The sequence below is a fragment of the Chiroxiphia lanceolata genome, chromosome 21, assembly GCF_009829145.1.
Source record: "Chiroxiphia lanceolata isolate bChiLan1 chromosome 21, bChiLan1.pri, whole genome shotgun sequence".
Classification (NCBI taxonomy): Eukaryota; Metazoa; Chordata; class Aves; order Passeriformes; family Pipridae; genus Chiroxiphia; species Chiroxiphia lanceolata.
In genome coordinates this window covers 9,897,051-9,923,798 of record NC_045657.1, presented here as the reverse complement: position 1 = coordinate 9,923,798, position 26,748 = coordinate 9,897,051, and the positions used below count along the sequence as shown (strand labels likewise).

The 26,748-nt window shown below is 52.1% G+C and overlaps 3 protein-coding genes across 3 annotated transcripts in view; 2 read left to right on the top strand and 1 right to left on the bottom strand.

The window, feature by feature from the left end:
* TPRN (taperin) overlaps nucleotides 1–12,607 on the top strand; it is a 17,998-nt gene extending 5,391 nt beyond the window's left edge. The window contains exons 2-4 of the mRNA XM_032708673.1: nucleotides 9,875–10,058; nucleotides 10,276–10,403; nucleotides 11,179–12,607. Coding sequence (XP_032564564.1) covers nucleotides 9,875–10,058; nucleotides 10,276–10,403; nucleotides 11,179–11,241 — 375 coding nt within the window. The 3' untranslated portion in view covers nucleotides 11,242–12,607. The remainder of the gene's footprint in view (nucleotides 1–9,874; nucleotides 10,059–10,275; nucleotides 10,404–11,178) is intronic.
* SSNA1 (SS nuclear autoantigen 1) lies at nucleotides 12,434–17,098 on the bottom strand. Its single transcript, XM_032708107.1, is given in 4 exon segments — nucleotides 12,434–13,835; nucleotides 13,838–13,889; nucleotides 16,293–16,492; nucleotides 16,564–17,098. Coding segments are annotated over 4 exon segments (372 nt in total). The 5' UTR covers nucleotides 16,616–17,098; the 3' UTR covers nucleotides 12,434–13,767.
* Nucleotides 16,627–26,748, top strand: ANAPC2 (anaphase promoting complex subunit 2). Its single transcript, XM_032708104.1, has 13 exons — nucleotides 16,627–16,719; nucleotides 17,428–18,050; nucleotides 18,624–18,756; nucleotides 20,821–20,995; nucleotides 21,142–21,261; nucleotides 21,709–21,826; nucleotides 21,908–22,089; nucleotides 22,246–22,387; nucleotides 23,149–23,224; nucleotides 23,802–24,005; nucleotides 24,203–24,332; nucleotides 24,646–24,881; nucleotides 26,256–26,748. The coding sequence occupies exons 1-13, from the start codon at nucleotides 16,654–16,656 to the stop codon at nucleotides 26,466–26,468; spliced, it is 2,418 nt and encodes an 805-aa protein (XP_032563995.1). The 5' UTR covers nucleotides 16,627–16,653; the 3' UTR covers nucleotides 26,469–26,748.

Below are 26,748 nucleotides of genomic sequence, written 5' to 3'. Positions count from 1 at the left end.
AACTGGAGCTGCTGTGGTGGGACAGGCAGTGCCCACCCAGGGCTCTGAAGGTCAGTGTGGGGCTGTGTGTGATGGGACACAGCAGGATCTGCAGCTGTGCCCATCCTGGGGATCGGGCTGCCTGTGTGGGCAGGGAGCTTTTTGTCCTCCTGTGGGGTTCAGGTGCCCTTGAGGACTCTTCATCTGCTCTTGTGGCTGTTTTGAGGCCTCTCCAAGGTGTGCCAACATTAGTTCAGATAAAGCAGTGGGAGTGTGACTCAGTTTGAGGACTGTGACCGTTTCCAGCTCCGAACGGATGTGCTGGAGGAGCCTGGCTGAGCTGTCAGCTCCGGTGGGGAGGACAGGATACGAGCACAGGGGTGGAAGGAGACCTACTGACCTTTATTCTAAACCAGGAGTGGGGCAGAGGATGCAGAGCACTGCTGTGACCTCTGCTCAGGGCTCCTCTTTGTTATGGCAGAGAACTAAAAGCGTTTCGGCTCCATAGCCCTGGGAGGAAGGGAAGGCTTTGCTGCAGGATGTGGATCTCTGGGATCTCAGAGGATAAAATCTACCTCGGCTGAGCTGAAAAGAGTCAATGGTGGTTTGGTCACCTGCCAGAACAACGTACAATAACACTGTCAGTGAGATAGAAATCTGGCATGTTGGAGCGAGAGCTTGGGCAGGACAGCAAACTGCGGAGCCAGCCGGGCTCCTGAGGAGCAGCCACTGCCTTTAGGCTTCATGCTTTCATCTCCTTGGAGGCTGGACTCTGCTGGGGAGGTCCTGTGGCTGCAGCACTTGCCCTGACTGTGCTCCTTCCACGTGTCTTGTCACTCCTGCGCTTCATCCTGAGTCACAGCATGTTTGTCCTCTCCAGGGAAAGTCACTTCTGGCCAGGCCACCCAAAGTCCTGTGAGTAACAGGACCTGAGAGCCAACACTCAGCAGGTTGTTGGTGATTTTAATGTGTTTTTCCTGTCACAGCTGGTGGTTTGCCATGTGCTGGCAGGCCCTGTGTGAGCAGGGATTACGGGAACAAGGCTGGTGGGATCCAAACAGTTGGGGGTCTAATGCTAAATTGTCTTCAAAGATGTTCAGCTGAACTTCAAAATGTTCCAGCTTATGTGGACTTCAGCAAGGTCCATTTCCTAATGTTCTGAGCTGTGTAATGCCTGAATGTGGCTTCCAAATTCCCACTTAAATGTCTGTTAAAAAATTATTCTTAATATCCCTCAGTTTTCATCATGGGCAGGATTGGGTAGTAGCTTTGTTGGTCTAACCAGCTGAACTTCTTGCTCTGCAGTTCTCCATCATCTCAGCTCTGTTGGAGATGGTCTCCTGTGAGAACCAGGTGTAGGCTCAGGATGCTGGCAGGGATGAACACTTCCAGCTATTGCCCAGACCTGTTTGGAGCAAGTCTGCACAGTGGGGAGTCTAAACATCAGTGGCTGCCTGAAGTATTTTTTTGCAATATATAACACAATTAAATTAACCATAACCCAAGTAAGTTAATGTGGTGGTAGAAGCAAAAATCTCTCTGCAAAAATTCCTTAGATTAATTATGTCATCTCTCTTTTGGAGGGATCAGGGCAGAGATTTGTGTTCTTTAGGTCTCAGAGAGCTGCATTCTTGTTCTGTTTTCTGTCTCTGGCTGTGCTCTGCTGGGGCAGATCCATCTGCCACTTCTAAGGAGGGGCTGTGGCAGTATCTGACATGAATGTATTGCATTTTTGGTAGGTGAGGTCAGCAGTGATAAGTCATGCTCGGGAAATAAGGTCTTGGATGAGGAGGCACAGTCCCTCCCCTGCAGGGGCAATCTCTGTTAGCTGTCAGATATCAGCAGGCTCTTTCACCCAGACAGGGCCATTTCCCTGCCCTTTTCTAATTCTGCTGGCTTTTACCCTGTGATGTTGATGGCTGAAGACTCTAGAAATCAGAATTTGCTGTGATTATATCTTTTAAACCACTTCACAAGCTGCACCCAAGGCTGGTGGTGGGGCAGTAGGGTTTTTTTGATTTCACCCCTGCCTGCCAGCTGCTTGAAGTGCTGGTGCTTTGTTGTATGAAACCCTGGCAGAGCAGATGAGTCAGATTTATCTCATCTCTGTAGTGGGAAACTTTCTGTCACTGAGGTTCTCCATGGCCTCACCACTCCCATGCTTCACCTCGTGCTGCAGCAACAGCCTGAGCTGCTCCAGATTCCCCTGGTTTTCTTCCTCCCATCCCCTGTTGCTGTCAGCAGTGAGGGACAGAAGAGCGAAAATAGAAACTCTGAGGCAAATTAGAGGCAAGCCTGGCTTTGAGGCTGGTTAGGATGTGCCCAGGGCTCAGCCTGCCCCAGAGCTCGAGAAGAGATTTGAAGTACTTTGTGCTCTGAAGTCTAATCACAAGGATTACAGTTAACCTTATCTTAATCAGTTTCCTTAATCTGTGGACCAGATTGGAGACAGTTTATAATTTCCCTCTATCGCAAGGATTCAGCTTGTCTTGGGTTTGGGGTTTCCTGCCCACTCTGGTTTTTTCCAGTACATGGTCACGGTGTTCCTGAGAGGAGCAGAGGAAGGACACGCTCAGCCTGCTGGGGCAGGGGTCCTGCTGGTCTGTCTTACATGTGGGGAACGGTAGGAAGAGTTAAAATGTTTAGTTTCTTGGTTCAGTGGCAGCAAAGGAGCTCTCTGTAAGAGCTGCTGCAGCAACATCTCCTTCACCTCAGGGGTTGTGCTCACCCCCCTCCCAAGTGAAACCTGCATTTAAAACCTATTTAGAACCCAGCCTCCTCCTCGTGACTGCAGTGGGATGTGGGTATGGCATGAGGCTGGGAGGATGTCACCGTTGGGACAGTTTGTGTAGGAAGAGTCATGTGAAGCATCTGTATCACACAGAGCAGCTTCACAAACATCCTGGGAAAATCTGCACTGGAGGAACTCGGTGCTGATGTTTTCCGAGAAGTGCCCTTTGGATGATCTTGGGAACTTGGCAGGATGGAGCTGCTGGGCTTTGGGCACTGGAAGGAATGTAAGCAAGCTGGAGGAAATATCTCAGACACAATGACAGCAAAACACTTGTGTGCTCAGGGAAATGATATCTCTTGCAGCTGGTGAAAATGCAGAGCTGAGTCAGGCAGATCCCTGGGGCTCCTGGGGAACCTGCTGCACTTCCCGTTGGGGAAGCACCTTTTGCATGTTCAGAGTGGAGAAAAAGGGCAAGAGAGACATGGACTCTTGTCATGCAGGGGATACTGTGCACATCACTGAAGCCTTTTGGTCCTGAAGTCTGGAATGAGCTCCTTGGTGGGGTGGGAAATAATTCTGTTCCCATGGAATGATGCTCCAGCGGGTCCCATTCCAGCACCAAACCAAGGCATTTGAGCTGGTTTGAGTTGCTGTTTGAGTTGCTCTGGGCAGTCTGGGTTGCACAGAAATGCTTGTGGGTGGCAACCCCCAGCGCTGCCCCACATTGTAGTCACAAGTGGTGTGCTCAGAGCTGCCTGCAAAGCAGAGTCCTCTGCTGGTGGGGAGTTCTGGCTGTTGTTTATGAAGACACCAAGTCTTGACACTAATTGTACCTTGTTTATCCTGCTCTCTTTGTGTATTCAGAGGAGGCTTGTTTCATAGATGTAGGGAGATTTGTCCAATTCTTAAGGGCCAAGGAAGTAATATTTGAATTGCTTGTTAAGCTGTGGGAGGCTCTGGCTCCTCTGCCTGCAGATGTGAGGAGGAATAAAGGATTCTCTGGTGAATGGCTGCTCTGTGCCCTGGCACACTGAGGCTCCAGCTGTGGTTGTTTGGGCTCTGGAATCTCTCCTTGTCCAACGCAGTCGAGGGAAGAGTTAACCAAGCTGCCTGTCCTGTGATGCTCCCAGGGCTGTCCCCACCCTGTCACTTCTCATCAGGAACTTGAAACTTGCCCCTGTCTTGCACGAGGAGTTTAATATTTCGAATCTCCATGCATGGCTCCTGTCTGCCATGTGCTCCAGCATATTGATTACACAGGGCTGGCTGTGTGGGTTGCCTTGTAAATGGAGACTTTCTTGCTTTGCCTTGTGGCTTGGGAGCTGGGAAGTGATCCTGGAGAAAACCTCTCCTTTGCCAGCCACAAAGGGCTTCCTTGACATGCTCCTGCTGTAAATCTTTAGTGCCCTTAGCTCTGCTCAGTAGCTGTGGTGCAGTTAATAGTTGAGCAGAAGTCAGTGCTGCTCTTAGGAAACACTTCTTGGAAAAGATGATCACACGTGATCGAGTGAGCCTGTGGTGATGCAGCCAACTCCAGTTCCCCAAAATTATTCTTTTTGTGCAGAATGACAGAAAAGCACATTTCAGTGCCATGTGCAGTTTCCTGGGCATACTTAGGCTGCTTCAGCCATAGCAGAACAGGGTTAATCCGATATAGGAGCCGAGCCTCAAGTCCCCTGAGTTCCTAGGGATACTTGTCAGGGAAAAACCCCTTATTCCTGTGTCAAGGAAAGGCTTGAGAGGTGCAAAAGCTCCTTATCTTCTCTGAATGATAGCAAATGCCCTGGTCATGTGCTGATGCTACTGCAGTCCCCAGGGTACTATTCCAGGCTGCTGCACATAGTTTCAACAGTTTGGGCTGACACATGACCGTGTTTTCAGGACAAGTACAGGCACGTAGACAAGCTCATTGCTAACTCTAAGGAAGTGGCTCATTTTCTCGAAAATCTTTTATCTAAAACTTTCTTTCCAGGGGAATTGTCTAGATCATTGACTGCAGGTTGCTATGGAAAAAAAAAAAAAAGAAGGTTTCTGCTCTTCTACCTCCTTTTAGTAAATCTGGTGCTCTGTGAGAATGGTCAGGTGGGAGGACCAGGGTAAACCCTTTGGAGATCTTTTCCACCATAAAATACCTGCTTCTGCCCTCTGTTTCCAGTGTCAAAAGCAGTTATTTGTCCATGCAGGGACCTTCCCTCTCACCCCATGGCAGCTGGGAGGTTGTTCTGTGTTTAGAAGGGTCCTGAGCTCTGCTGGGGGCAGAGCCTCCATCAACCAACCCAGTGGGTTTGCTCTTTGAGCAGTTTTCCTGCCCAGCCCAGGGGGCTGTTGGCAAACCTCCCAGGGATGCCCTGTGTGTGCAGGCTTCCCCCAGCTGGCTGCTGCAGTGCCAGGTGTCAGGTGGGATGTCCTTGTGCTTTCATGCTGTCCACCCAATCTTTAGACAACCAGTGCAGCAGCTCAGTGTAAGACTGCACAGGAACACAAGGTTCTCCCAAACACTCACTTTGTTCATGCTTGATCTCTGAGATTCACTCATGCTGAATGGTCCTCCCTCCCTGCAGATACCAGCCAAGCCCTCTGTGCCATTGCTGAGAGAGGAGGAGGCACTGGATTGATCAGGTGTGAAAAGCTGCTTTAAATCACACCCAGCAGCACTTGACAGCCCACACATGTCCTGGGGGGTCAGAGCAGTCCCGGGGTTTGTCACTTGGGAATTAGGTTGCTTGAGGAGAGAGGATGATCAGAGGAAAATTAGTACCTGAAAAGAAGAATCTTGATCCCTGCTGCTGCTCAGCTGTTTGGATCTGGTGAAGCACTTGGTGGGTTGGGTGCTGTGGGATATCAGTAATATGCTGACTCTGACTGTCCCTGCTGGAACAGAGTTAAAGGGTGATTTTGTTGGTCTCTTTTAATGCCTAGAACATTTATTTTTTTTCTGACTCTTACAAGGTGAGGATTTGGATTGCAAAGAAGTTCCTATTTAAAAGGTGCAAACACCCTACATAATCATTTGGGCTTTGCCTCATCAGCCAAGAAGCAAATGTGATAATGGGTGTAGAAGAGAAAAGCCACACTAAAGAGATTGCTTCCAGAGCTGAGGATGCAGATTAACCCCAGGAGACTTCCAGAGGGATCCCTGGTGTGAGAAGCCATTGGGTGTTTGCTCTGTCATTAAAACTGCCTTGCAGACTTTCCCACCTCCGTTTTGGAGGTATCTGCTGGCTGTCATTGCTTGTGTCATAGGTCGGGCTCTATAAATTGGTTATTTTTATTTCTGATAAGTCTCTGTCCATGAGGCCTCTCTGGTGGTTGGTCTGGAAGCAGCCTGCCCTGAAAGAAGGTTGACTTTTGTTTTCTTTTCTAAATGAGCCTTGTATGACTACTCAGATTTACGCACGTTGGGCAATGTTTACCCTGCCTTCTCTTTTCCTGCCTCTCTTTTATTACTCATTACTGTTCGAATCCTAGCAAATAAATAAATGATTCTTGCTATGGCAACAAGAATCTGTTTGGCTGAGCAGCACAATATCCCTTGAAAAGCCTGCTTTGCTCTTCCCAGCATGTCTCTGATTGCTGGGCAGAGTATCAATATATAGATATATGGGTCGGTTTGTGACACAGTTGTGGGTGAAGCCTTCAGCTGAGTGAAGAGTGACAAATCCCTGCAAACATCCACAGCTGAAGGGTGCAAAATTCTTCCTTGCCACAACTGGCAGCTGCTGCTGGGGCAGAAATGGGGAAACCAGTGCTGAGACACGTTGAGCAGAGCCCTCTGGCCGGGCTCCAGCGTGCTTGGCTCTGCTGGGAGACGCTTTTCTTCTAGAGAAACATCCCCTCTTGCCTTTTGTGTTCCCATAAAAGCCTCAGTGGTCTGGCAAGGGGCTGCTGGCTGTGCAAACCTGGTGTCTATGCCATTGCTGGGCTCTTGATTTTCCTATTTAGATGGTTCCTGGGACTGAAGCTGCCTGTGTTCCCCACACAGTGCTCAGTTCTGCTCTGTAGCTGCTCTGTTTCTTCAGGCAGCTCTGCTCCTGTGTCCCCTGGTTTTGCCTGAGCACGTCACCCTCCGTCGTCTTTTGGGTCAAGCTTGGGTTGTGCTTCCCCGAAAGCACGTCATGCTTGGGAAGGGCAGCTCAGCACGTTCACTGCTCTGGTTTTAGTGCTCTCTCCCTGCACGGGCAGGGCTGACTGAGCTCCCTGCACTCCTTCCCTGGGCCAGCTCCGGGTTGTTCCTTGTGTTTGCTCTGCCTGGGTGTGTCCAGAGCTTTATTGCAGCTCTGTGGGGCTCTGCTGGTGCTGGGGAGCAGGCTGTGGGTGCAGAGGGTGGGACACCCCCCCGGTGTGGTTTCTGGGGGGTTGTGCCATGGTGCAGCCGTGCCACGCACGACTGGCTGGTGTGAACTTTGGTGTGTATTGCTGGGGCAGCAGGTTGGCTTGTCCTGAGCTGTCCCCAGCTGTCCCTGGGTGTGTGGGGCTGCACTGCTGTGGTTAATGATTGCTCTGTGTGAATGGCTCCAGCACTGCCTCCTGCACAGGTGCCTGGAGACTCCAGCAGGACACCCAGCCCTGCTCTGGGAGTGAGCATGGCCCTGGATGAACTGGCTGTGGGAAGTGGGAGCTGTGTGAGTTTAGGGCTGTTGGGGTGTTGCCTCTGGGCACTGTGTGGGCAAGGTCGTATTTCTGGGTCACTTCTGCTGCGTTCTGCTCTTTGGTTTTGCTCCCTGGTGAGGCTGTTTCCTCCTCCAGCACTACACACACCTTTGGTCCAAACTGGACTCAAAGTACTTTTTCTCAGAGATTTCCTCCAGATAACAGAAAACCAGGAACACTTGGTTCCATCTCCCAAGCTTAAATTCTAAATCTAAGGCATATCTCTCCTGTCTCCTTTGTTTTCCATGTTTAGCCAAGTAGTTCTTGCCCTTCCGTGCAGTTGCCAGCACTGGTAAGCAGCCTGTGTGCAGTGCCTGGTTCTGGGATAGCTCCTGAGCTTCCAGGGCACCTCCACTCTCTGGCCTCGTGCCTGGCAGTGTGGCTCGTCCCCAGTACAGACACCACATTGTGAGCAGTCACAGCCTGGCTCGGATCAGGGAGCATCTAGGTCAGGAGCAGGGATGGGAAATTCAGGGAACAGCAACTGGGATGCTCTAATCTTCAGGACTGTTTTATTCCAACCCCTCTTCTCTGAAGTTTAATCACTTTTCTCCCCGTGTGTCATCTGGAGAAGGTCAGAGTGGCTCTGGGGCAGGGAATGGGGAAGAGCAGCTGGTTGCCCTCTGTGCTGTTTCCATCCTGGGAGTGTGTCCAAGGTACATCCCGTCCTGGGGTGCAGTGGCACCCCAAGTGTGCATCTGCAGTGTGGAGGAGGTGCAGGTGCTCACTGTTACCCAGCTTCGAGTTAAACTCCTCTTGCTGTTTTGCTGAAAAGCAGCAGTGAAATGCTCCCTGTCTGGCCCTGCAGACCCTGCTCCCCCATATTTCCCAGGTTCCACAGGCAGCACAGGGGGCACTGTGGCCCACTGGCAGCTCTGACCCCCGAGGACTTCAGCAGCCCCCACCAATGCTCCGGCCACTGGACACGCAGAGACAGCTATTCCAGGGAATAGGTGCACCTGGCAGCACATGTGGTGCTTGAGAGGTGCCTGGGGCCAGGTGCCACTTCCCAGCCCGTGAGGGCGTTTGGGTGTGAGAGTAACTGCAAATATGGCACAGGAGGTAAAAAATGTGCTGCACTTGCTCCTTGCCAGTCGTTACACGGCATCTGGAGAGATCCATGCAGCTCCTGCCGCCTGTCACAAGCTCCCACGTCCTTTTAATTCTGTTTATAACCTTATTGTCTGGGTTTTAATTGTATTTAGAAGTAGAGGGATCACAACACCCTTTTAGACAGCTGCTCCTGAACCTTGATCCCTGTTGGCTGGATACTTCCCTACTTCTGGCATAAATCTATTCCTGGCAATTCCTCCTTGTTTGCCTGCTGTGTGCTGGCATCAGCAGCTCTCTGCTCCTTGGGGGTTATTGTCTGGTGTTCTTAAAGAGTTGTGGTGCTTTTTCTCAACCTGCACTTGTGCTGGTGGGAAGTTTTTGCCAGTGAATCTCCTCTGCACCTATTGAGGAGACCTGTAACCAGATCCTCCGAGCACAGCGGTAGATAATGATTAGGACAGGACAGGCTGCAGGGGAGCAAACCCTTCCCTCAGCTTTTCTTTTCAGCTTGGAAGAGCATATCTGGAGTTATTTTCACCACCTGCTGGGTGTTACAGGCAGGATGGAGCCAGGCAGTCCCTATTTCCAGCAGGGATGCTTTGCTTCATTCCTGCTTTAAGCGGTATCCTAATGGTGATTCCAATCCTGTAGCCAATCCAAAATTTTCTTCCTGTTATTCACAGGTGATGAACTTGTCTTAGAGCAAGGGTTGGTCTTAAACACCATTCCATTTCTAGTGTTCTTGCTCTCTAGTTTTCTTCATGACCCATAAAATTCTGGTTTTCCCTTGATGTTTGAGTCACCTTCATTCCTCAATTCCTCCTTCATTCATTCACCTTCATTCTCCCAGTTACTGTGCAAAGGTCATTAGTGAGAATATTGAATCAAACTGGTTTCAAACCAGAACCTTGTCCAGTATTTTCCTTTCTCTGCTCCCACCTGTTACCATCTCTCCTTTAGCTGTTTCCACCTTCTCACTTCTGGTATTAAGCCCTGTTTTATGTAGGTTAAATAACTCTTTGGCAGGATGTCCTCCTAAGACTGGAGTCCTGATCACCCATATTTCTGTAATCTGGGCACACAAACGAGTTGTCAGGCATTAGCAATGTCACCTTTCCAACATGTGGATGTTTTCCTTTCCTGCTTGGCAACATTGATCTCGAGAGAGACACGCTGGCAGCTCCTCCTGGGTACTGGGAATCAGTGAGATGATGGTGAAGGGCAAAAAGCCAGAGGTGGTCTGGACCCCTCAGCCTCCTGCCTCCATCCCATCCATCTGGCTCTCTGTCAGCGTGGCAAGAGATCCACCAAGGCACGTGGGAAGGGGTGGGGGAGATATTCAGTCATTCCTATAAACCAGGTTGCAGCCCTGGGATGCAGTGGCCTGTGCCAGAGCCAGCATTGGGATCAGTGGGTTCTTGTGCTGCTCTCTGACAATCCTCCTTTGCTGTTGTCTAGATGAAGATCTCCTTCAATGAGACAAGTTTGCAGACTATGTTTGAGTACCCCTCAGAGAGCTCCCTGGCAGAAGAGGAGGAGGAGGAGGAGGAAGGCCATGCTTCGGAAACAGAGGAGGAAAAATCTTGCCCTTTCTACGTTCCACGCCCAAATGGCACTTTGCATCCCAGTACACCCAGCTCAGGTGAGTGAGGCCCTGTGTTGGCACTGTGAGGTTTCTGGTGGTGTGTGACACGGTCCTTGTTTCCTACAGACCCTTATGGGGCTCCACGTGGGTGGAAATGCTAATGGAGGTGACCAGGGAACTGCAACTGGGCAGCTTCCATGCTGTCCCTGCGGGGATCCTGGCCCCGCTTCCTTTTGGGGTGGTGAGGAATATTTACACCAGCTTTCTCCTCCAGCAGATTTATCCAGCTACACCCCAAAGCACTCCGTGAAGTTCAGCGAGTGGCAGGAGCAGAAGTATGAGGGTCCTGCTGCAGAGGGACCTCTCCCAAAGGAAGCTGATTCCCATGGGAACCAAGACATGGTGAGGCTTTAAATAAGGAAGTCTTGCTGTGCTGTCCTGTGGTGCTGGGGTTGTTCTGGGCAGTGGATGGGATGGATGTGCCTTTGTGTTCACTGTCCAGGGAGGTGTCACTGCTCCCAAAGGGACCAACACACAGTCCCACTGCCACTAACAGACCTGTCTCTCTGTGTGAATGAGACTTAAGGCAGCTGCACACTCTGTGCTCAGCACAGGAAAAACATGGACTTCTTGGAATAAGTCCAGAGGAAGCCACAGAGGTGCTCCAAGGGCAGGAGCCCCTCTGCTCTGGAGCCAGGCAGGGAGAGCTGGGGGTGTTCACCTGGAAATCAGAAGGCTCCAGGGATACCTGAGCGCCCCTTCCAGGGACTAAAGGGGCTTGTAAAAAAGAGGGAGATGGACTTTTTACATGGGTGGGTGATAGAACAAGGGGGAAAGGGTTTTAAACTAAAAGAGAAGAGATTTAGATTAGATTTTAGGAAGAAATTCTTCCCTGTGAGGGTGGGGAGGCCCTGGCACAGGTTGCCCAGAGAAGCTGTGGCTGCCCCATCCCTGGAAATGTCCAAGGCCAGGTTGGACTGGGCTTGGAGCAACCTGGGCTAGTGGGAGGTGACCCTGCCCATGGCTTTAAGGGTCCTTCCAATCCAAACTGTTGTGGGATCGTGTGATAATCCAGGGCACATTTGGAGGGGGGAACTGATGCCCCGGGCAAGGTGCCAGTGCAGAGGTGTGGGTGCTTGTTTGCTCTGATTTGATGAGCCCTCCTCTCTCCCCACAGCTCACCCCGGCAGAGAAGGGCGGGCTCTCGGATTTCAGCAGCGAGCCCGCGCTCTATTTCTGACGGATTCATCCCCGGTCCTGCAGCAGCAGCTGCTGGGCAGGACGTGTCAGTGCACCCGCCCCGGCCCTGGACGGCGCCCGCCGCCCTCCCGCCCCGCCGTGCGCTGGATCCTGATGCCAAGGGGGGACCAGATGCTGTCGGGCATCTTCAGAGAATATTTGCACTGGATTTTGGGACCTAATTGCTACTTTTGAGGCATATGATTTATTCTGCCTGTGGCCTTGCCCATTCCTTGTTCAAGATCAGCTGCTGATTAGGCAAGTGTGTGAAGGGCAGAGCTTTAATCCTGGGATGGGTGTTGATTCTCTCGGTGCTTATCTGAGTCCAGGCACTGTGTGGGGTCTGGACAGCTTTTGTAACACTTTTCCCATCAGAGGTCTCAGTGGAGAATGGCTCTGGAGTTGGAGCACTGGGAGCATCTGAGCTGGATTCACAGCGTGGCTGTGATTCGACAGATAAGGTGTCAGTTTGGAAAACCATTGAAGGTTCATGGTTTGTTCTTGGCATGTTTCTGGGACTGGTTTCACTGAACCATCATGGAATTAATGTGCCAGTTACGTGAACACCCTGTGAGGGAGGGGAGAGGAATGAATGCCTTTAGCTTTAGGTGTCATTTTTGCACCAATCTGTAACCAAGTGTCCAGGCTGGCTCGAGCCTCTTGAAAATTCCCAAACATTGGCCATAGCTTTGCTCTGTCCATACCCAGTTTTGGCATCCAGTCTCTAGGAATTGCTGGTTGTGCTCCAGTTTGCCAGTTCCTCTTGTTGCTCTGTTCCAGATCTGACTGATCTGTCTTGGTTTGTGGGGAGGATTCCTTTGAACCACGCTCGCTCTGCTCCTCTAATCAAAGCACAGGAGGGCACTTTCACTCCTTTCTTCTGCAGAACTTGGACAAGGAATGTGGGTTTTTTTGTTTTGTTTTTTTTCTAGGATTTTTATAGTTCTATTGTAATTGTTTAATGCAGCCAATATGCAAAGGAATCTGCTAGAATCTTCCATTTACATTTTCTACTACTGTAAACTCAGGGTCAAAATTGCACTCTGGAACAGACAGAACACTGCTGCTAATGTGATTTGTACTTTGGGATTAAAAGAGATGCAGTTGGAAAAGATCTGGCCTCTTTGGGCTTTATGGGATGAGTGGTACCCCAGCGTGGGGCTCTGTCCAAAGGAACAGGCTGGAATCTTTGATTAAATTTGATAATGTTTATTGGTTTGTCTGTTATACAGAGATGATGGATATCTACTCGAGGTCTGTGAACTGAAAATGCTCTGCATACCTTGCACTGGGTTTGGTGTGTATTGTAGCAGCAGGGGAAGGTTGTTCTGCTGAAAAACACAGTCAGGATTAAATGTTAGTACATACCTGCTTGTAGCTGTTCCCTTCTGTGCCTAAATACTTCTGGAAAGAGAACACACACACAGAAAAAGATGAGATACTCAGTAGTTTGTTAGATGTTGGCTGGAGGGGCCACAAAGGAACACTTGGCACCTCCTTGTCCTGTCCAGGCCAACTCAAGACCTGCTCCCTGCTTGACCTCCCAGGAGCAGGACATGTCTGCAGTGCACCTGCCTGGGACATGACACAGGTACTGTGGGTACTGTGAAATTCCATGTGTTATATGGAATACTTCAGGACAAGGTGCTGACACTGGGGTAGAATGAGGGAAAATGCAAGGAAAATTTAAGGGGTAAGTTCTCAGCTGTGTGGAGTTAAACACTGCCCACAGCCAAAGACCAGGGACTACGTTTGAAGAAAAGTTTTTTCACAGCTTTTTTAGCAGGAAAGGTCCCAGTGAGCATCCTTCCCTGTGGAAAAGCCCAGGTCAGTTTAAGGCAGCTCTGTTTGTAGAGTCACAGCTTAGCAAAACTGCAGGTGGTAAGGCAAAAGCTGCTTTCAGCTCAAGTTAGGGACAAGGTGTCTGAATTAGTCCTGACTTCGTTCTGCTATGGATCAATGAGGAATGCTAAAGCCAACAATATCCTGCAGCTTGTTCCCCTGACCTCAGCCAGCTGAAACACTGCTCTGGTACTCAGTGTGCTGTACCCTGAGTTAACTCAGTGCCTGCAGCCCCGTGGGCAGGACAGGCTCAGGAGCTGGGGGATGCAGCACGTGCTGCCCTGTGTGCTGCTGGCTCCTGCTCCTTCCTCCAGCTCTCCTGCTCTACCCTGCCCCTGATTCACACCTCACCCAGCACTGCCTTTGTGCTCCCCAGCTCTGCTCTGATCCCTGTCTGTGCCAGGTACCCTGAGCTCCCTCCTGGCAGGGCAAGGTGAGTGCTGTTGAGGGCAGAAGCAGCTTCAGGATCACTGTGCTCAAAATAAAGGGTATTTTTTTTGTACATGCCTACCCTCATCTCTTAACACTTGAGGATCAACTTTAGTGGATCTCTTAACTAATACCAAAGCACGTCTGAAAGGAAAATTTACTTCTGCAAAACAAAGGCTTTTATTAAATGTGGCGTCCTTGTACCAGAACAGCAGCTGTCCCAGACCAGCAGGACTTCCCAGGCTGAAAATCAAGTTTAGGAACGCTTTTGTTGATGTGCTTGTTGTCCTAATGAACTGCTTTGTGGCTCACTGGCTTTACATCATTCCCACTTTCTTCCTTCAGGATATCTAGCAATGTCTGCGAATTGTCCAGTACCTGGGAAAGAAATAAAAATAGCTTATTTTTACATAAACTGTTTCTCTTATGAGTTCCCTTCAAGTTCAGCTGACCTGCCTTGCAGCAAGAGGAGCTCTCCAGCCCCTACAGTCCCTAATTCCTGGTGATGTATCATCCTGTAACGTTCCTGCAGGAATGTCTGGGGGGGGATTTCTCTGGTTTGTGCCCATATTCTGAATACAAAACACCTTAAGCAATTTATCTGTCTTGGAGCACAAGGCAGAGAACTTCCCAAAGCAGACTGGGTTGAACTTCTGGGGTTTTTTGGTTGGTTTGGGTTTTTTTTTGGTTGGTTGGTTGGATTTTGTTAAGGGAGATGTTGATCCCTGGGCTTTTTAGATCAGTATTGTGTTCAGGTGACCCAGTTTCAACTCTATTCTGTGTTAAAACTGCACATTTTGGGCTTCTGGGTTCAAGCCTAACTCAACTCCACAGTGACCTTAAGTCAGAGTAAATCTTTTATTAATTTTCTCCTATTTTTAGCTTACAGTGCACATAACCTAACATCCCTGCTTACTGTGCTCTAGGCCACACGAGGTTTAGGAGACCTGGCTGCCTGTCCATCTCACCAGTGTAAAATTTTAATATAGTGGACAGTTGTAACAAAATGTGATAGTTGGAGTCCCAAAGATCATTTTATGTTCTGTGAGCTTGTGGAAATCACTAAGTGGTCAGAGAGGAGCCAAAGGGAAGTGCCCAGCAGGACGAGGTGCTGGTGGGGTCTTGCCATCCTGGAGGAAGGTGGAGTCCTGTGGGGACTGGGGAAAGCAAGGAGTGATCACAAACCAGTGCTGTACATCCCCAGGACAGGAACTCTGTTACTGGTTTCTGTTTGTAGGACACCTGCATCTCCTCCTCACCACCTCTTTATACCTCCTGGGAGTTCTTTTCAATAAACAGGAATTCATTTGTAGGCTGGGGATGTGACTGGGATCTCAGGTAAGGTTTCTTTTCAAAGGGGCTGTTTGTGTACCTTTACAATGCAATTTTTAAGCTGTTAATTTTTTATGTGAGTTTCCCCCTTCACTTCAAACCATCAGGTCTTGAAGCAGGGTGAGGAAACAGCTCCAGCCTCACCTGAAAAATAACTGTCATGGAAAAGTACTGACTTTGGGAGAGGAAGAGGAGCTGACACAGAGTAGTTGATAATGTTCAAAAAGCAAATGGGAGAAGGAGAAGACAGCAGCTACTAGGGGTTTCCTTCTGGCCCAGACTGCCCTGTCACCAACAGAAGGAAAATTGCTACTTATCTGCAAGTAGTCTGGGAAGATCCTTTTTTAAAAATAAAAAGCTGGTGGGTGTGTAATGCAGAAGTGACTTCAGCTCTGATCCTGTATGTGGGATCAGGCAATTCCTGCCTGGCAGTTTACAAGTCCACAAACAGTGAAAGGGTAGAGCTGTCCCAGGAGCTGAAATGACAGCACCAGTCCTCACACTGTTTGCTCCTTCCCACCTTCTACTGCCCCAACATTTTGACTCTTAATGACATTATTCTATTAAAGATGAAAGAAACTACACTAAATGTTGGGCAGGAAGAGTGTCAGGGCAACAGCTCCATCAGCACTGTTGTTACCTGCATGCATTCATAGGCTTCTGGGTCAGTGTCCTGTCTCTGGTTTCCTCCTTTTCCCCAAACGATGGGTGTGAGAGGGTTGCTTTTAGGGGTCTGTCCTTGAAACACTTTAATGTGTTAGGACAATAAGATTTGCCCACAAACAACACCAAAACTAATCCTAATCCAACTCAACCCCCCTATGAGCAGGGTGTGTGTGCTGGAGCTGGAACCGTGTCCCAGGCAGCAGCCAGGGCAGTTGTTTCATCGAGGTGCTGCAGACAGACCTTCAGACAAAACCAGCTCCTGAGTTCACAGGATCACGGAACACCCTGAGCTGGAAGGGACCCACAGGGACCAACAACTCTGGCTCCTGGCCCTGCACAGACACCCCAACAATCCCACCCTGTCCCTCAAGAGCACTGTCCCAATGCTCATTGAGCTCTGGCAGCCTTGGGGCCTAAACCTCCCCTGACACATTAGGTTGGATATTAGGAAAAGGTTCTTCCCCCAGAGGGTGGTTGGCACTGACCAGGCTCCCCAGGGCAGTGGGCACAGCACCAAGGCTGCCAGAGCTCCAGGAGGGTTTGGACAACGCTCTGAGGGACAGGGTGGGATTGTTGGGGTGTCTGTGCAGGGCCAGGAGTTGGACTGAATGATCCTTGTGGGTCCCCTCCAGCTCGAAATATTCTGCGATTCTGGGTTCCACGATCCCCTCCGGTTGCAGAGAGCAGAGATCGGTGCCGTCCCTCCTCTTCTCAGGAGGGTGTTACCCCGCAGCGGGGTCTCTGCCCGGCCCCGGCACACCGCGCCGTGCTGCCCCTCGGTACCTGCCCGGAGGCCGCCTCGGTCTCGGCGATGGTTCGGTCGATGTTGGCGCGGGCTGCCCGGAGCCCCGCCAGGCTCTCGCTGGTGTCGGCCAAGCGCCGGGCCAGCGCCGCCATCCGCGCCTGCAGCCGGGCCCGCTCCGCCTCCTCCGCCCGGATCCGCCCGCTCAGCTCGTCCCGCCGGGCGCGGAGCTCCGACAGCCCTGCGGGGCGGCACCGACCGTCACACGGGCCCGGCCCGGCCCCCGGCCCTGCCCCGCCCGGCCCCGCTCACCCTCCCGCAGCGCCCGGCGCTGCCCCCGCAGCGCGGCCCCGGCCCCGCTCATCGCCGCTCCGCCCCTTCCTGCGGCCCGGCCCGGCCCGCATGGAACTCTCGGCCGCCTGGCACACGCTCAGCACCGCGCTGGTGCCGCCCGCCGCCCTGGGGCTGGTGAGGAGGACCGGGGGGGCCCTCAGGGGGCCTTGGGCTCCCTCGGCACCCACCCGGGGGGCTCCGGCCTCGGCCCCTCCCCGGCCGGGCCCCTCCGCCCCCGGGCCCGCGGTGCGGGCGGAGCCGCCGGGGCTGAGGGAGGAGCGGCCCGAGCCGCCGGGGTTCTGCCGGGGGAGAGGGGAAGGGGCGCCTGGGGGTGTGCGGGTGGTGTCTCCCGGGGGCTGTCGGGGTCCCGGGGTCCAGCCGGCCCCTCTCCCCATCACCCCAGCCAGGAGAGGGATGTGCCCAGAGGGGCGCAGCTTCCTCGGGCCGAGCTGCTGGTCTGCTCCGCTCGCTCCCCGAGGGAGCTGGCGTTGGCCAAGGAAGGGTTTTGCCCCAGAGCTTGGCCGTGAGGAAAGGTTTTACCCCGGTACCTGGCCGTACAGAAGGTTTTTGCCCCACAGTGTGGCGTTTTCAGGCACCCAAGGGTGGCTCGCAGCATTCCCTCCAGGATGTGTGTCCTGCAGCAGCCACCAACAGGGACAGCGAGGGGTGGATGGATGATGGATGGATGTGTGCGGGTGTGAGCCCTGGGAGGTGGGCGCTGGGCTTCCAGCAGTGGGCTGAGACCCCGTCAGGCATCCACCAGGTGCTGTTCGGCAGTAGAGTCCGTTTGCGTGTGTTCCATCAAATGCTGAACTCAGTGTCCCCCTGCCCTTTCCTTTCCAGGCAGCCCCGAGGCCCGAGGCTGCGGGGCCGCTGCAGGATGCGGAGCTCCGGGCAGCCCTGGACGTGCTGCAGTGCTATGACCTGCACTCGGTGGTGGAGGAGTGGTTCATGGAGGTGCTGCAGACAGACCTGCAGGCAAATATCGGCCCTGAGTTCTGGAAGTGCGTCATCCAGTATGAGAAGGCGGCCGAGGAGCCCCAGTGTGCCGCGCTCCTCCTGGACGCCTTCAGTCGGCTCAAGAGCCGCCTGGAGCCCTACCTGAACAGCCTGGAGCTCCTGGAGGAGTGGACCAAGGCGGGCCTGCTCCTGGGCACGGGCGCTCAGACGCTGCGAGAGAAGGTCTACACCATGTTCAAGGCTATCCTCTTCTTCACCACGACCAAATCCTTCCAGGAAATGATCCAGCAGTTCTACAGCCGCACTTTCAGGATCTACATGCGGCAGTGGAAGAAGGGAGAGGATGGAACGACCGAGTGTGAGAGCAGCATGAGTGAGACCGAGCAGGAGAGCGACACGGAGGAGGGTGGGGGAGAGGGCTCGCTGTGCCCAGGCTGCAGCAGCAAGAGGGAGCAGTGCTGGTGCCCCGAAGCCATGGAGCAGTTTCAGCAGCTCAATGACATCCTGTACGTATGTCACGGGGCGGTGGCTGTCACTGGGAACAAGGGAGGGTCTGGATGGGGAGCAGCAGCAGGTTTACTGATCCCTGAGAACCTGAGGAGTTGTGTGTGAGGTCAGGCTGTGTCATGGTACTGGGTAGAGAACCTAACACAGCTGGTTTCCAATTGGTGATTGAACTAGAGCAGATCTTTAGACAGAAGGTTCCTCTCCCTGGATATGAGAATATTTTGCTCTTGCTCTGAGGCCCTCTGACCACAAAGAAACAAACTGGTGGAAGGTGTCCCTGTACAACAGGGGGTTGTACTAGATGATCTTTAAGGTCCCTTTCTACCCCAACCTCTATGAAACTCTTCTAAAAAGCTTTTGTTGGCTAGAGAAAAATGTTTGTAAGGAAGATTGGACAGCAGTAGTGACATGTGTTACATATTTAGTGCATCTCTGTGGGCTGTCAGAGCATGTGAACTGAGGCCTCACCTGTGGAGTGTACAGGGGGGAAGGTGCCCTCAGGTTTTAGATTTTCTTCATTTGCTTGTACCTTTGCTCCCACACGCTCCTGACGGGTCCCTCTGTGTCCGTAGGCGCCGGCTGAATTTGCTGGAGAGGGTGAGTGCTGATGCTGTCACCACCATCCTGCACAGGATGATCGAGGAGAGGATGGAGCAGCGGTGCCGAGGGGAGTACGAGCACTCCTTCCTCAATGAGTTCCAGGAGGTGAGGCAGAGCTGTGGGCAGCAAGGGCCCTTCCTTTGGAGATGTGCAGCTGCTGTTGGTTCAGCAGCTCAGGCTTAAAGCAGATTCCACCTGAAAACACCTGGTCCAGGGCTGTGACTTCCACCTTCCCAGGCAGGAAAGGTGGTTTAAACTCTCCATTCTGATTGCTGCTGGAGGGAAAGGTTTGCTCTGACCTGTGCACAGTGGACAGTTGTATTTTACCTTGTCCACAGTAACAAGGGAATTTCTGGGGTTCCAGTTTACAAAATCCACAAGTACCACCTGGCCTGCAGAGGACCCTCCCTCTGTGTAGGTGAGCCCACAACTAGAATCTGTGTGGCTGTTTTCTGTCCCCTTCACAGTTCCCCTGTAAAATAGGAAGCGAGGATGGGAGAGGATACTCTGGTATTGATCTCACCGGTGGCCACAAGGAGAATTAAAATCTTTCTTTGCAACTGCCCAGTTGCTTTGCTGCCTCTTAAACCAAATTTACATGAGGCTGTTTACCACTATGACCTTAAAATAAAATTCTCTGAGTTATGGCTCTTCCAGGACACAGTCCTGTGCTCTGTGTCCCTCAGTCGTGACCTTGCCTTTGCCTATGTCAGAGAACAAGGTGTGCAGCCAGGTTGCCATACAGGCCAGACCATGGTGGTTGCCCTGGTTCCCTCACTGTTTGCCAGGCCCACTGTTTTTGTTGCCTGCAAACATCAGGAGTCATTTTGTGTTTACTTCCCTTTAGTAGCTCTGCAGCACTTTCTTTACTGTACCTTGTATGAAATACTTTTGGATGAGCTGGAGATTGTTTAAGGAAATTTTAAGGGCATCAGACAAAATGCAACTGCATTCTGCTCATCAGACATTGCAGAAGGTCCCCTTGCTCCCACCTCTTTGGAAGGGCCAGTGTGTTTGGCCACAGAATATTGGAGCATGTCAGAATTAGGAAGAGACAATTTTAAGAATAAAAGAAAGCATGAGCCTGGCAATCTAAAGGTAAAATAGGAGAAGTCTGAGAAACAGGTTGCTCTGAAAGTACAGGTGCTGAGGGCAAAACCCCTTTGCAGACACAGCAGCAGCTGCCCGGAGTGTCAGTTTGCAATCAGGCTGTAACAGGAGCACTTGGACAAGATAAACCATGGGAAGAATGGGTTGGTTTGATAGTAATTGGTTTTTTTCAGTTATAGTCCCATCCTTTTGTCCTTTAGGAGAATTCTTTATCAGCTTCTCCACAGTTGTGCCCAGGTTGATGCCCAGGTGTTTGCAGCTCTCAAGTTCATCCTGCCGTGTCATTGGCAGAACTTGTGCATTTCTTCAGTGTTTCCTCAGTTGAGTAGATAATTAAAAATGAGCACCAGCAAAACAGACCTTGACTTAGCATTTTTCTTTCAGGCTGTCAGAATCTGCTTATATATTTGCCACCATAATGGGAAAAAAACCACATTTCTGGGTATTATAGTTGAACACCTTTGAAATTTGACAATTACACATTTCTCTGTAGAAAATTAAATCTCAAATATAAAAAGATAACCTTCTGATGCTTTCTGTTCAGGTTTTTATTTTATTATTCAGTGACTAGGCTGGTATTTGAGGTTTCAAGTGCCTGAGTTTGGCTGGGTGTCTGTGAGCCCTTGGGATGGCTTGTTTGCTTTTCATTCATTTCAGGAACTGTCAAAATTTTGGGCCAAGGGTGGTGTGATGGGCAACTTGATACATTTCTCATGAATGGGATAGTTCTGCAAATATAGAATGGGATGGAATTCTGCAAGAATGGAACAGTCTGCAAGTTTTGGAATATACCCTGTCCTTTTTGGAGCCTAGAGCCTGTGCACAGTCCTCAGTCACCCCTTATCTTCTCACACACACCTGCACAGTCCATATCCTGGATTTTTAGTTGAAGTCCCAGTTATTTCAGCTGGGCTTTCTCCAGCTCTAACCCAGGCTGAGATAGATTTGGAGAGCAGCTGAGGGTGATGCTGTTCTTGTTCCTGCTGGCTCTGTTGGCTGCCTCGGGTGGGTTAAGTGTGGGACATGTGTTCACACGTGTGTCTCCCTCTCCTCGTGCAGTGGATTGAGAAGGTGATTGGCTGGCTCAGCAGGGTGTTCCTGCAGGATGGGCCCTTGGCACGCTCCTCCCCAGAAGCCAGCAGCACCCTGAAACGCTGGAGGTGCCACGTCCAGAGGTTCTTCTACCGCATCTACGCCAGCATGCGCATCGAGGAGCTCTTCAGCATCATCCGAGGTAGGGTGGCCCAGCCAGTGCTCATTCACCCTTGGGCTGGGCCTGGGTGGATGATAGACTTGTCTGCACGCCCTGAGGGGCCACGCTGCCTCCTCGTGCCTCCCCTGGGACCGTGGCCCTGCTCCTGCTCACTGCTGGCTTTGCAGATTTCCCGGAGTCAAAGCCGGCCGTGGAGGACCTCAAGTTCTGCCTGGAAAGGACTAACCAGAGGCAGCAGCTGCTCAGCTCCCTGAAAAGTGCTCTGGAAATGCGACTTCTGCATCCTGGTGGGTTTGACATCCCTGCCTGTGTCCTGACCCTGTGGGGAGCCTGGGCATGAGCAGGGATCTGCTGGGAGCCAGTCTAGTTTCCTGTTTGGTGGCGAGAGGCAGTTGCTGTGCCCATGGCACACTCTCCGTGTTCCAGTGGGCATGGGCAGCAGCAGCTCATTGTATCCCAGCCCCTTTTGGCCTCAGTTTTACTCAGCTTTGGTCCAGATGGGCAAAGGCTTCTTTGCTGTGTGTGATCTGAGCTCCTGACACCGTGTCAGGGCTCGGCTCTGAGCTCCATTCATGGTTGGATCTGTTTTCTCAGACATTCTCTGCCGACATTCCCTGGGGCAGCAGGGCAGGAATGCTTTCTCCTCTGACACCACAGGTCAAACAGAGCGTTTGGACCATCCAAGCCCTTAGTCTGTGCTTCAGGGCTCTGACTCCCTCTGCTCTCCTCTCTAGGAGTCAACACATCCGACATCATCACTCTCTATATCTCGGCCATCAAGGCCTTGCGGGAGCTGGATCCTTCCATGGTTATCCTGGAGGTTGCCTGTGAGCCCATCAGGAAGTATCTGAGGTAAGAGGCGTGCTGGGCAGTCTGACACATCCCTGTTCCCTCCCCTCCCTTCACTTGCTCCGTGTCTCTTGCCCTTGGCAGGACTCGGGATGACACGGTGCGGCAGATCGTGGCCGGTCTCACCGGGGACGCTGAGGGCTCCGGTGACCTGGCAAACGAGCTCTCCAAAGCTGACCCAGTGACCCTGGAGAACGGCCAGGAGAGTGATGATGACATCTCAGAGCCAGGGGACTGGGTTCCTGACCCGGTTGATGCAGATCCAGGTGTGATGCCAAGCTCAGGAGTCCTGGCAGCCTGGGGGGCTGAATTCAGAGGGCCAGCTTGTTTGCTGGTCCTCCTTTGCTGGACCTCCCAGCCCCTCTGCTGGGCTGGGGCAGGTCTCTGTTAATCTCCCACTGTTGTCTGCTGGATTCCAATAGGAAAATCGAGCTCCAAGCGTCGTTCCTCAGACATCATCAGCCTGCTGGTGAGCATCTATGGCAGCAAGGACCTGTTCATCAACGAGTACCGCACGCTTCTGGCCGACCGGCTGCTGCATCAGTTCAACTACAGTGCTGAGAGGTGAGGCCTCAGTGCCCAGCCCCAGGGCTTCTCATGGAAAAATCACCTGGGTTTTCTTCTCTGTGCTGTCCAAAGGATAACACCTTCAGACCTCAGTCCTGTCAATGGCTGTTTGTGGAGCCAGGAATATCTTTGGCCATTTCTTCTGCAGCTCTGTGTCTAGAATTCCATGTGCTCGCCTCTTCTTGGGCTGCTTCCTGCCCAGTCCTGCCCTTGGCTTGTGCTAATGCAGCAGTGTGTAGGAAATCGGAGGCACACACACCCTCTTAGCTCCATCCCACATGTTGTGGTGGCCCTCCCAAATGGAAGGGATAGGAAGGTCTGTGTTTCTGAAACACAGGGAGTTCCACCTGAACATGAGCAAGAACTTCTTTACTGTGAGGTGACTGAGCACTGGAACAGGCTGCACAGAGAGCGTGTGGGGTCTCCTTCCCTGCAGATATTCCAAATCCATCTGGACACAGTCCTGAGTGACTGCTCCAGGTGACCCTGCTTGAGCAGCAAGGTCAGACTAGGTGACCTTCCATCCTGAACCATTCTGGGATTCAGTCTTCAAAAAGCTGCTGGCCTAGAAGAGGTGCCTTTCCTCACTTGGGTCCTGGGAGCCATCCTGGTCCGATAATGTGCCTTGCAAGGCTTCCTAGGAACGAGCACCCTTGTGCCAGGGACCCCCTTTTTCTGACTGTCTGGCAAGGGGTGGAGGCCAAGCCAGGCTTGTCCATCCCAGGGACCTGTGTCTGACCCGTTGTGTCTCTTGCCAGGGAAATCCGCAACGTGGAGCTGCTGAAGCTGCGGTTTGGTGAAGCTCAGATGCACTTTTGTGAAGTCATGTTAAAAGTAACTTCCTTTTTTATTTTTAAATTCAAGTCCAGGGTGTTTGAGCCCATTGGGGAAGAGGAGGGACTTGAGGAGTGTCACAAAAAGGGTCTTTTAGGAAAGTGGGGGCCCCAGAAGGCCAGTTAGGGGGCTCATTTGTGACAGGCAGAAGTGCTTTGAAATCATGTCTGGTTTTTAAGCTCTGTGGGTTGGATTGTCGACTCTGGGCAATGGTTGCTCTGGTGCTGTTGTCTCTCCTGCCCTTCCCACAGTAGAGTATCCTGGCATTGAAGAGCTGGGCTCTTCCAGCTCCTCTGGGGTTGGGACTCTGGACTTTGATTCTCTTGGAGCAGTGTAGGAAGAACACAGGTCTGGAGGGACTCCAGTGAAGGCTTGTGAGGAGTTGTGAGCCCTCTCTCAAATGTTTCTGAGTGTGTAGCCTCAGAGTCTTTCTGGTATACACATGTGATCATGTCCTTTCCAGTTTCCCCATTGTCATTTGGGCACAACACTATTCCCCTTGTTTAAGCTTCTTCACTAAGGATTAGCAATGACTTGGAAGAGAAGGAGCCACCTCAGGTTCCTCTGGCTGTTCCAGGACATGGCTGACTCGCGGCGCATCAATGCCAACATTCGGGATGAGGAGGAGAAGCTCCCGGAGGAGGAGAGGCCCCCGTTCAGCCTCGTCGCCGTTATCCTGTCCAGTGAGTTCTGGCCACCGCTGAAAGAGGAGAAGCTGGAACTTCCAGAGCAGATCAAGGAAGCCATGGAAGCCTATTCCAAGAAGTATGAGAAGTTAAAGGTGAGGCCACCTTAACCCTCCTTTAAAAAGCTGCTCAGATTTTGTTACATAGCGTGGTTTTTGCAAAGTCCCTTTGTCATTCTCTAGACTGTAGCTGTTAGTTTGCCCACGCTGTTATGGTGACATTCACAGTAACCCAGCACTTAGTGGTTCCTCCTGGGAGATCTGCTGTGAGTGGCTGCTTCCCCCTTTTCCAGGCCATGAGGACCCTGAACTGGAAGTACCACCTGGGGCTGGTGAGCCTGGATGTGGAGCTGGCCGACCGCACCCTGTCCCTCTCCGTCTCCCCCGTTCACGCCGCCATCATTCTGCACTTCCAGACCAGGAGTGAGTGCTGTGCCACCCCTGTCTGTGTGCTTCCCTGGGTGGGAAGGCCACATTCCTTGGGTGGCTGAACGCTCTGAGAGCCCTGGCAGCAGGACCCAGACTTGGTCCATGGGCTTGGATCTAGCCCAGGGCTCAGCCAGGTCTCCGTCACCCATCAGGGCTGCAGCTCCTCACCCTTCTGCTTTGGGCAGTGGCTGCACACAGCTGCTTGTACCTGCCAGTGCCTCCCCACCCTCTGACCCAGTCCTGGCATGCTGGAGCGTGGGCAGGTGTCCTGTTCTCTTCTCCTCTCTGATCTCTCTGGTCTCTGCAGGCACCTGGACGCTGACAGAGCTGAGTGAGGTGCTCAAGGTGCCCGTGACGTCGCTGAAGCGCAAGATGACGCTGTGGCTGCAGCAGGGTGTCCTGAGGGAAGAGCCTGAGGGCACCTTCACTGTGATCGAGGAGGAGCAGAAGGACCAGGTGGAGAAGGTTGTTCTGATTGACAGTGACGAGGAGGGGGACTCTGCCATGGCCTCACAGGCCGACCAGAAGGAGGAGGAGCTGCAGGTACCTGGCCCTGTGTCTCGGCTGCTTGTGGAGCTGACGGGATAATGCAAAGTCCTGTTTGATATCTTTATTCAGTCCTGTTTGATTGATATCTTTATTCAGTCCTGTTTGATTGATATCTTTATTCAGTCCTGTTTGATATCTTTATTGATGATCTGGATGAGGGGATCGAGTCTACCTATAGAAAATTTGCAGATGACACCAAGTTGGAGCACAAGTGCTGGGAGGAGAGGCTGAGGGAGCTGGGGGGGCTCAGCCTGGACAGGAGGAGGCTCAGGGGAGACCTTCTCACTCTCTGCAACTCCCTGACAGGAGGGGGGAGCCGGGGGGGGTCGGGCTCTGCTGCCAGGAACCAGCAGCAGGACAAGAGGGCCCAGCCCTGAGCTGCCCCAGGGCAGGTTTAGGTTGGCCATGGGGCAGAAGTTGTTTGTAGAGAGAGGGATCAGCCCTTGGAATGGGCTGCCCAGGGAGGGGGTGGAGTGCCCGTCCCTGGAGGTGTTTGAGCAGAGCCTGGATGTGGCATCAGTGCCATGGTCTGGGTGACAAGGTGGGGTTGGGTCACAGGTTGGACTCGATGATCTCAGAGGTCTTTTCCAACCCAGTTGATTCTGGGATTCTGTGAAATATCCTGTAGGTTTGGGTTTGGGGAGTCTGATTTAAGATGATGGATTCAATTTGCACTTTGGATTTGCATTTTCCACTGCAAGTGGCTGAGTCCAGCCATGAGGGTTTGGGTTTTGAAGTGGGCATCCTTGGTTAAGGCTCACTGGTGCAAGTGCTGGATTGCAGCCTTCCCTCCAGACAAGTGTCTGGCTGCTGAGTCAGGGAACCACTTGGACATCTCTAGGTCTCTTTTTTTTTCAGTTTAAAAAAAGAAAAAATCTGAGACATGATTTCATATTTGCAAATGGTCATAACTTGTTTGGATGCACCCCAGCACTTCTGGCTGCCCAAAAGGCTTACCCAGCACTAACAGCTGGATCTCTGCCTTCTCTGTGTTGTGGTTCCTGGACACTTCCAGTGCCTTTCCTGCCTGTGAATCATGTTTTGTGTGTTGTGCAACACTGGGGTGTCATACTGGTGTTCATCCACGGAGGGTCATGCTTGTGCTGCACGTCAGATCCTGCTTTACAGGATCACAGAGTCATCAAGGTTGGAAGAAACCTTCAGGATCATCTAGTCCAACTTTCTAGCTGTGTGTCCTTGGATATCCAAGCTGCTGTTCTTGGATATTCGCTGTTTAAAGACCACATACTCATGGCTGAAGGCAGAACTTCCTGCCAGCTACAGCCCTGCCCTGCCTTTGGGGTATGGGATATTTGCTTCATGGTGGAGGTGTCAGTGTGACTCACTGTTGCTTGTGTCCCTCTGCAGCTGTTCTGGACGTACATCCAGGCCATGCTGACCAATCTGGAGAGCCTGTCCCTGGAGAGGATTCACAGCATGCTGAAGATGTTTGTGATGACAGGCCCCGTGGTGACTGAGATCGATATCCAGGAGCTGCAGGGTTTCCTCCAGAAGAAGGTCCGGGACCAGCAGCTCATCTTCTCAGGAGGGGTCTATCGCCTGCCCAAGAACTGCAACTAGACTGGCAGTGTCCCTGCTGCCCCCTCACCACCCTGCCCTGTGCCTGTGCTCCACTCTGGAGTGTCACCAGTGTCACCAGCTCTTGTTGTCCTGCTGGGGGGTTTCTGTGCTCTGGGGGTTTGCTGTGCCCCCTTCCCCACACAGGGGTCGTTTTCCACAGCAGCAGCCTGGGCTGTGCACCCCACAACCTCTGGGCCTGCTCCCCACATTCCTTCCTGCTGAATGTCAGTGCCTGGGCCCACTTCACTGGTTAATAAAGAACAGTAGTCTTCTTTTTCAA

Excerpts from the sequence above, each read along its gene's own strand:
- ANAPC2 (XM_032708104.1), top strand. The coding sequence starts at position 16,654 with ATGGAACTCTCGGCCGCCTGGCACACGCTCAGCACCGCGCTGGTGCCG. Across the intron at positions 22,388-23,148 it reads TTCAACTACAGTGCTGAGAG|GGAAATCCGCAACGTGGAGC; the intron begins GTGAGGCCTCAG and ends GTCTCTTGCCAG. Across the intron at positions 24,882-26,255 it reads AGAAGGAGGAGGAGCTGCAG|CTGTTCTGGACGTACATCCA; the intron begins GTACCTGGCCCT and ends GTCCCTCTGCAG.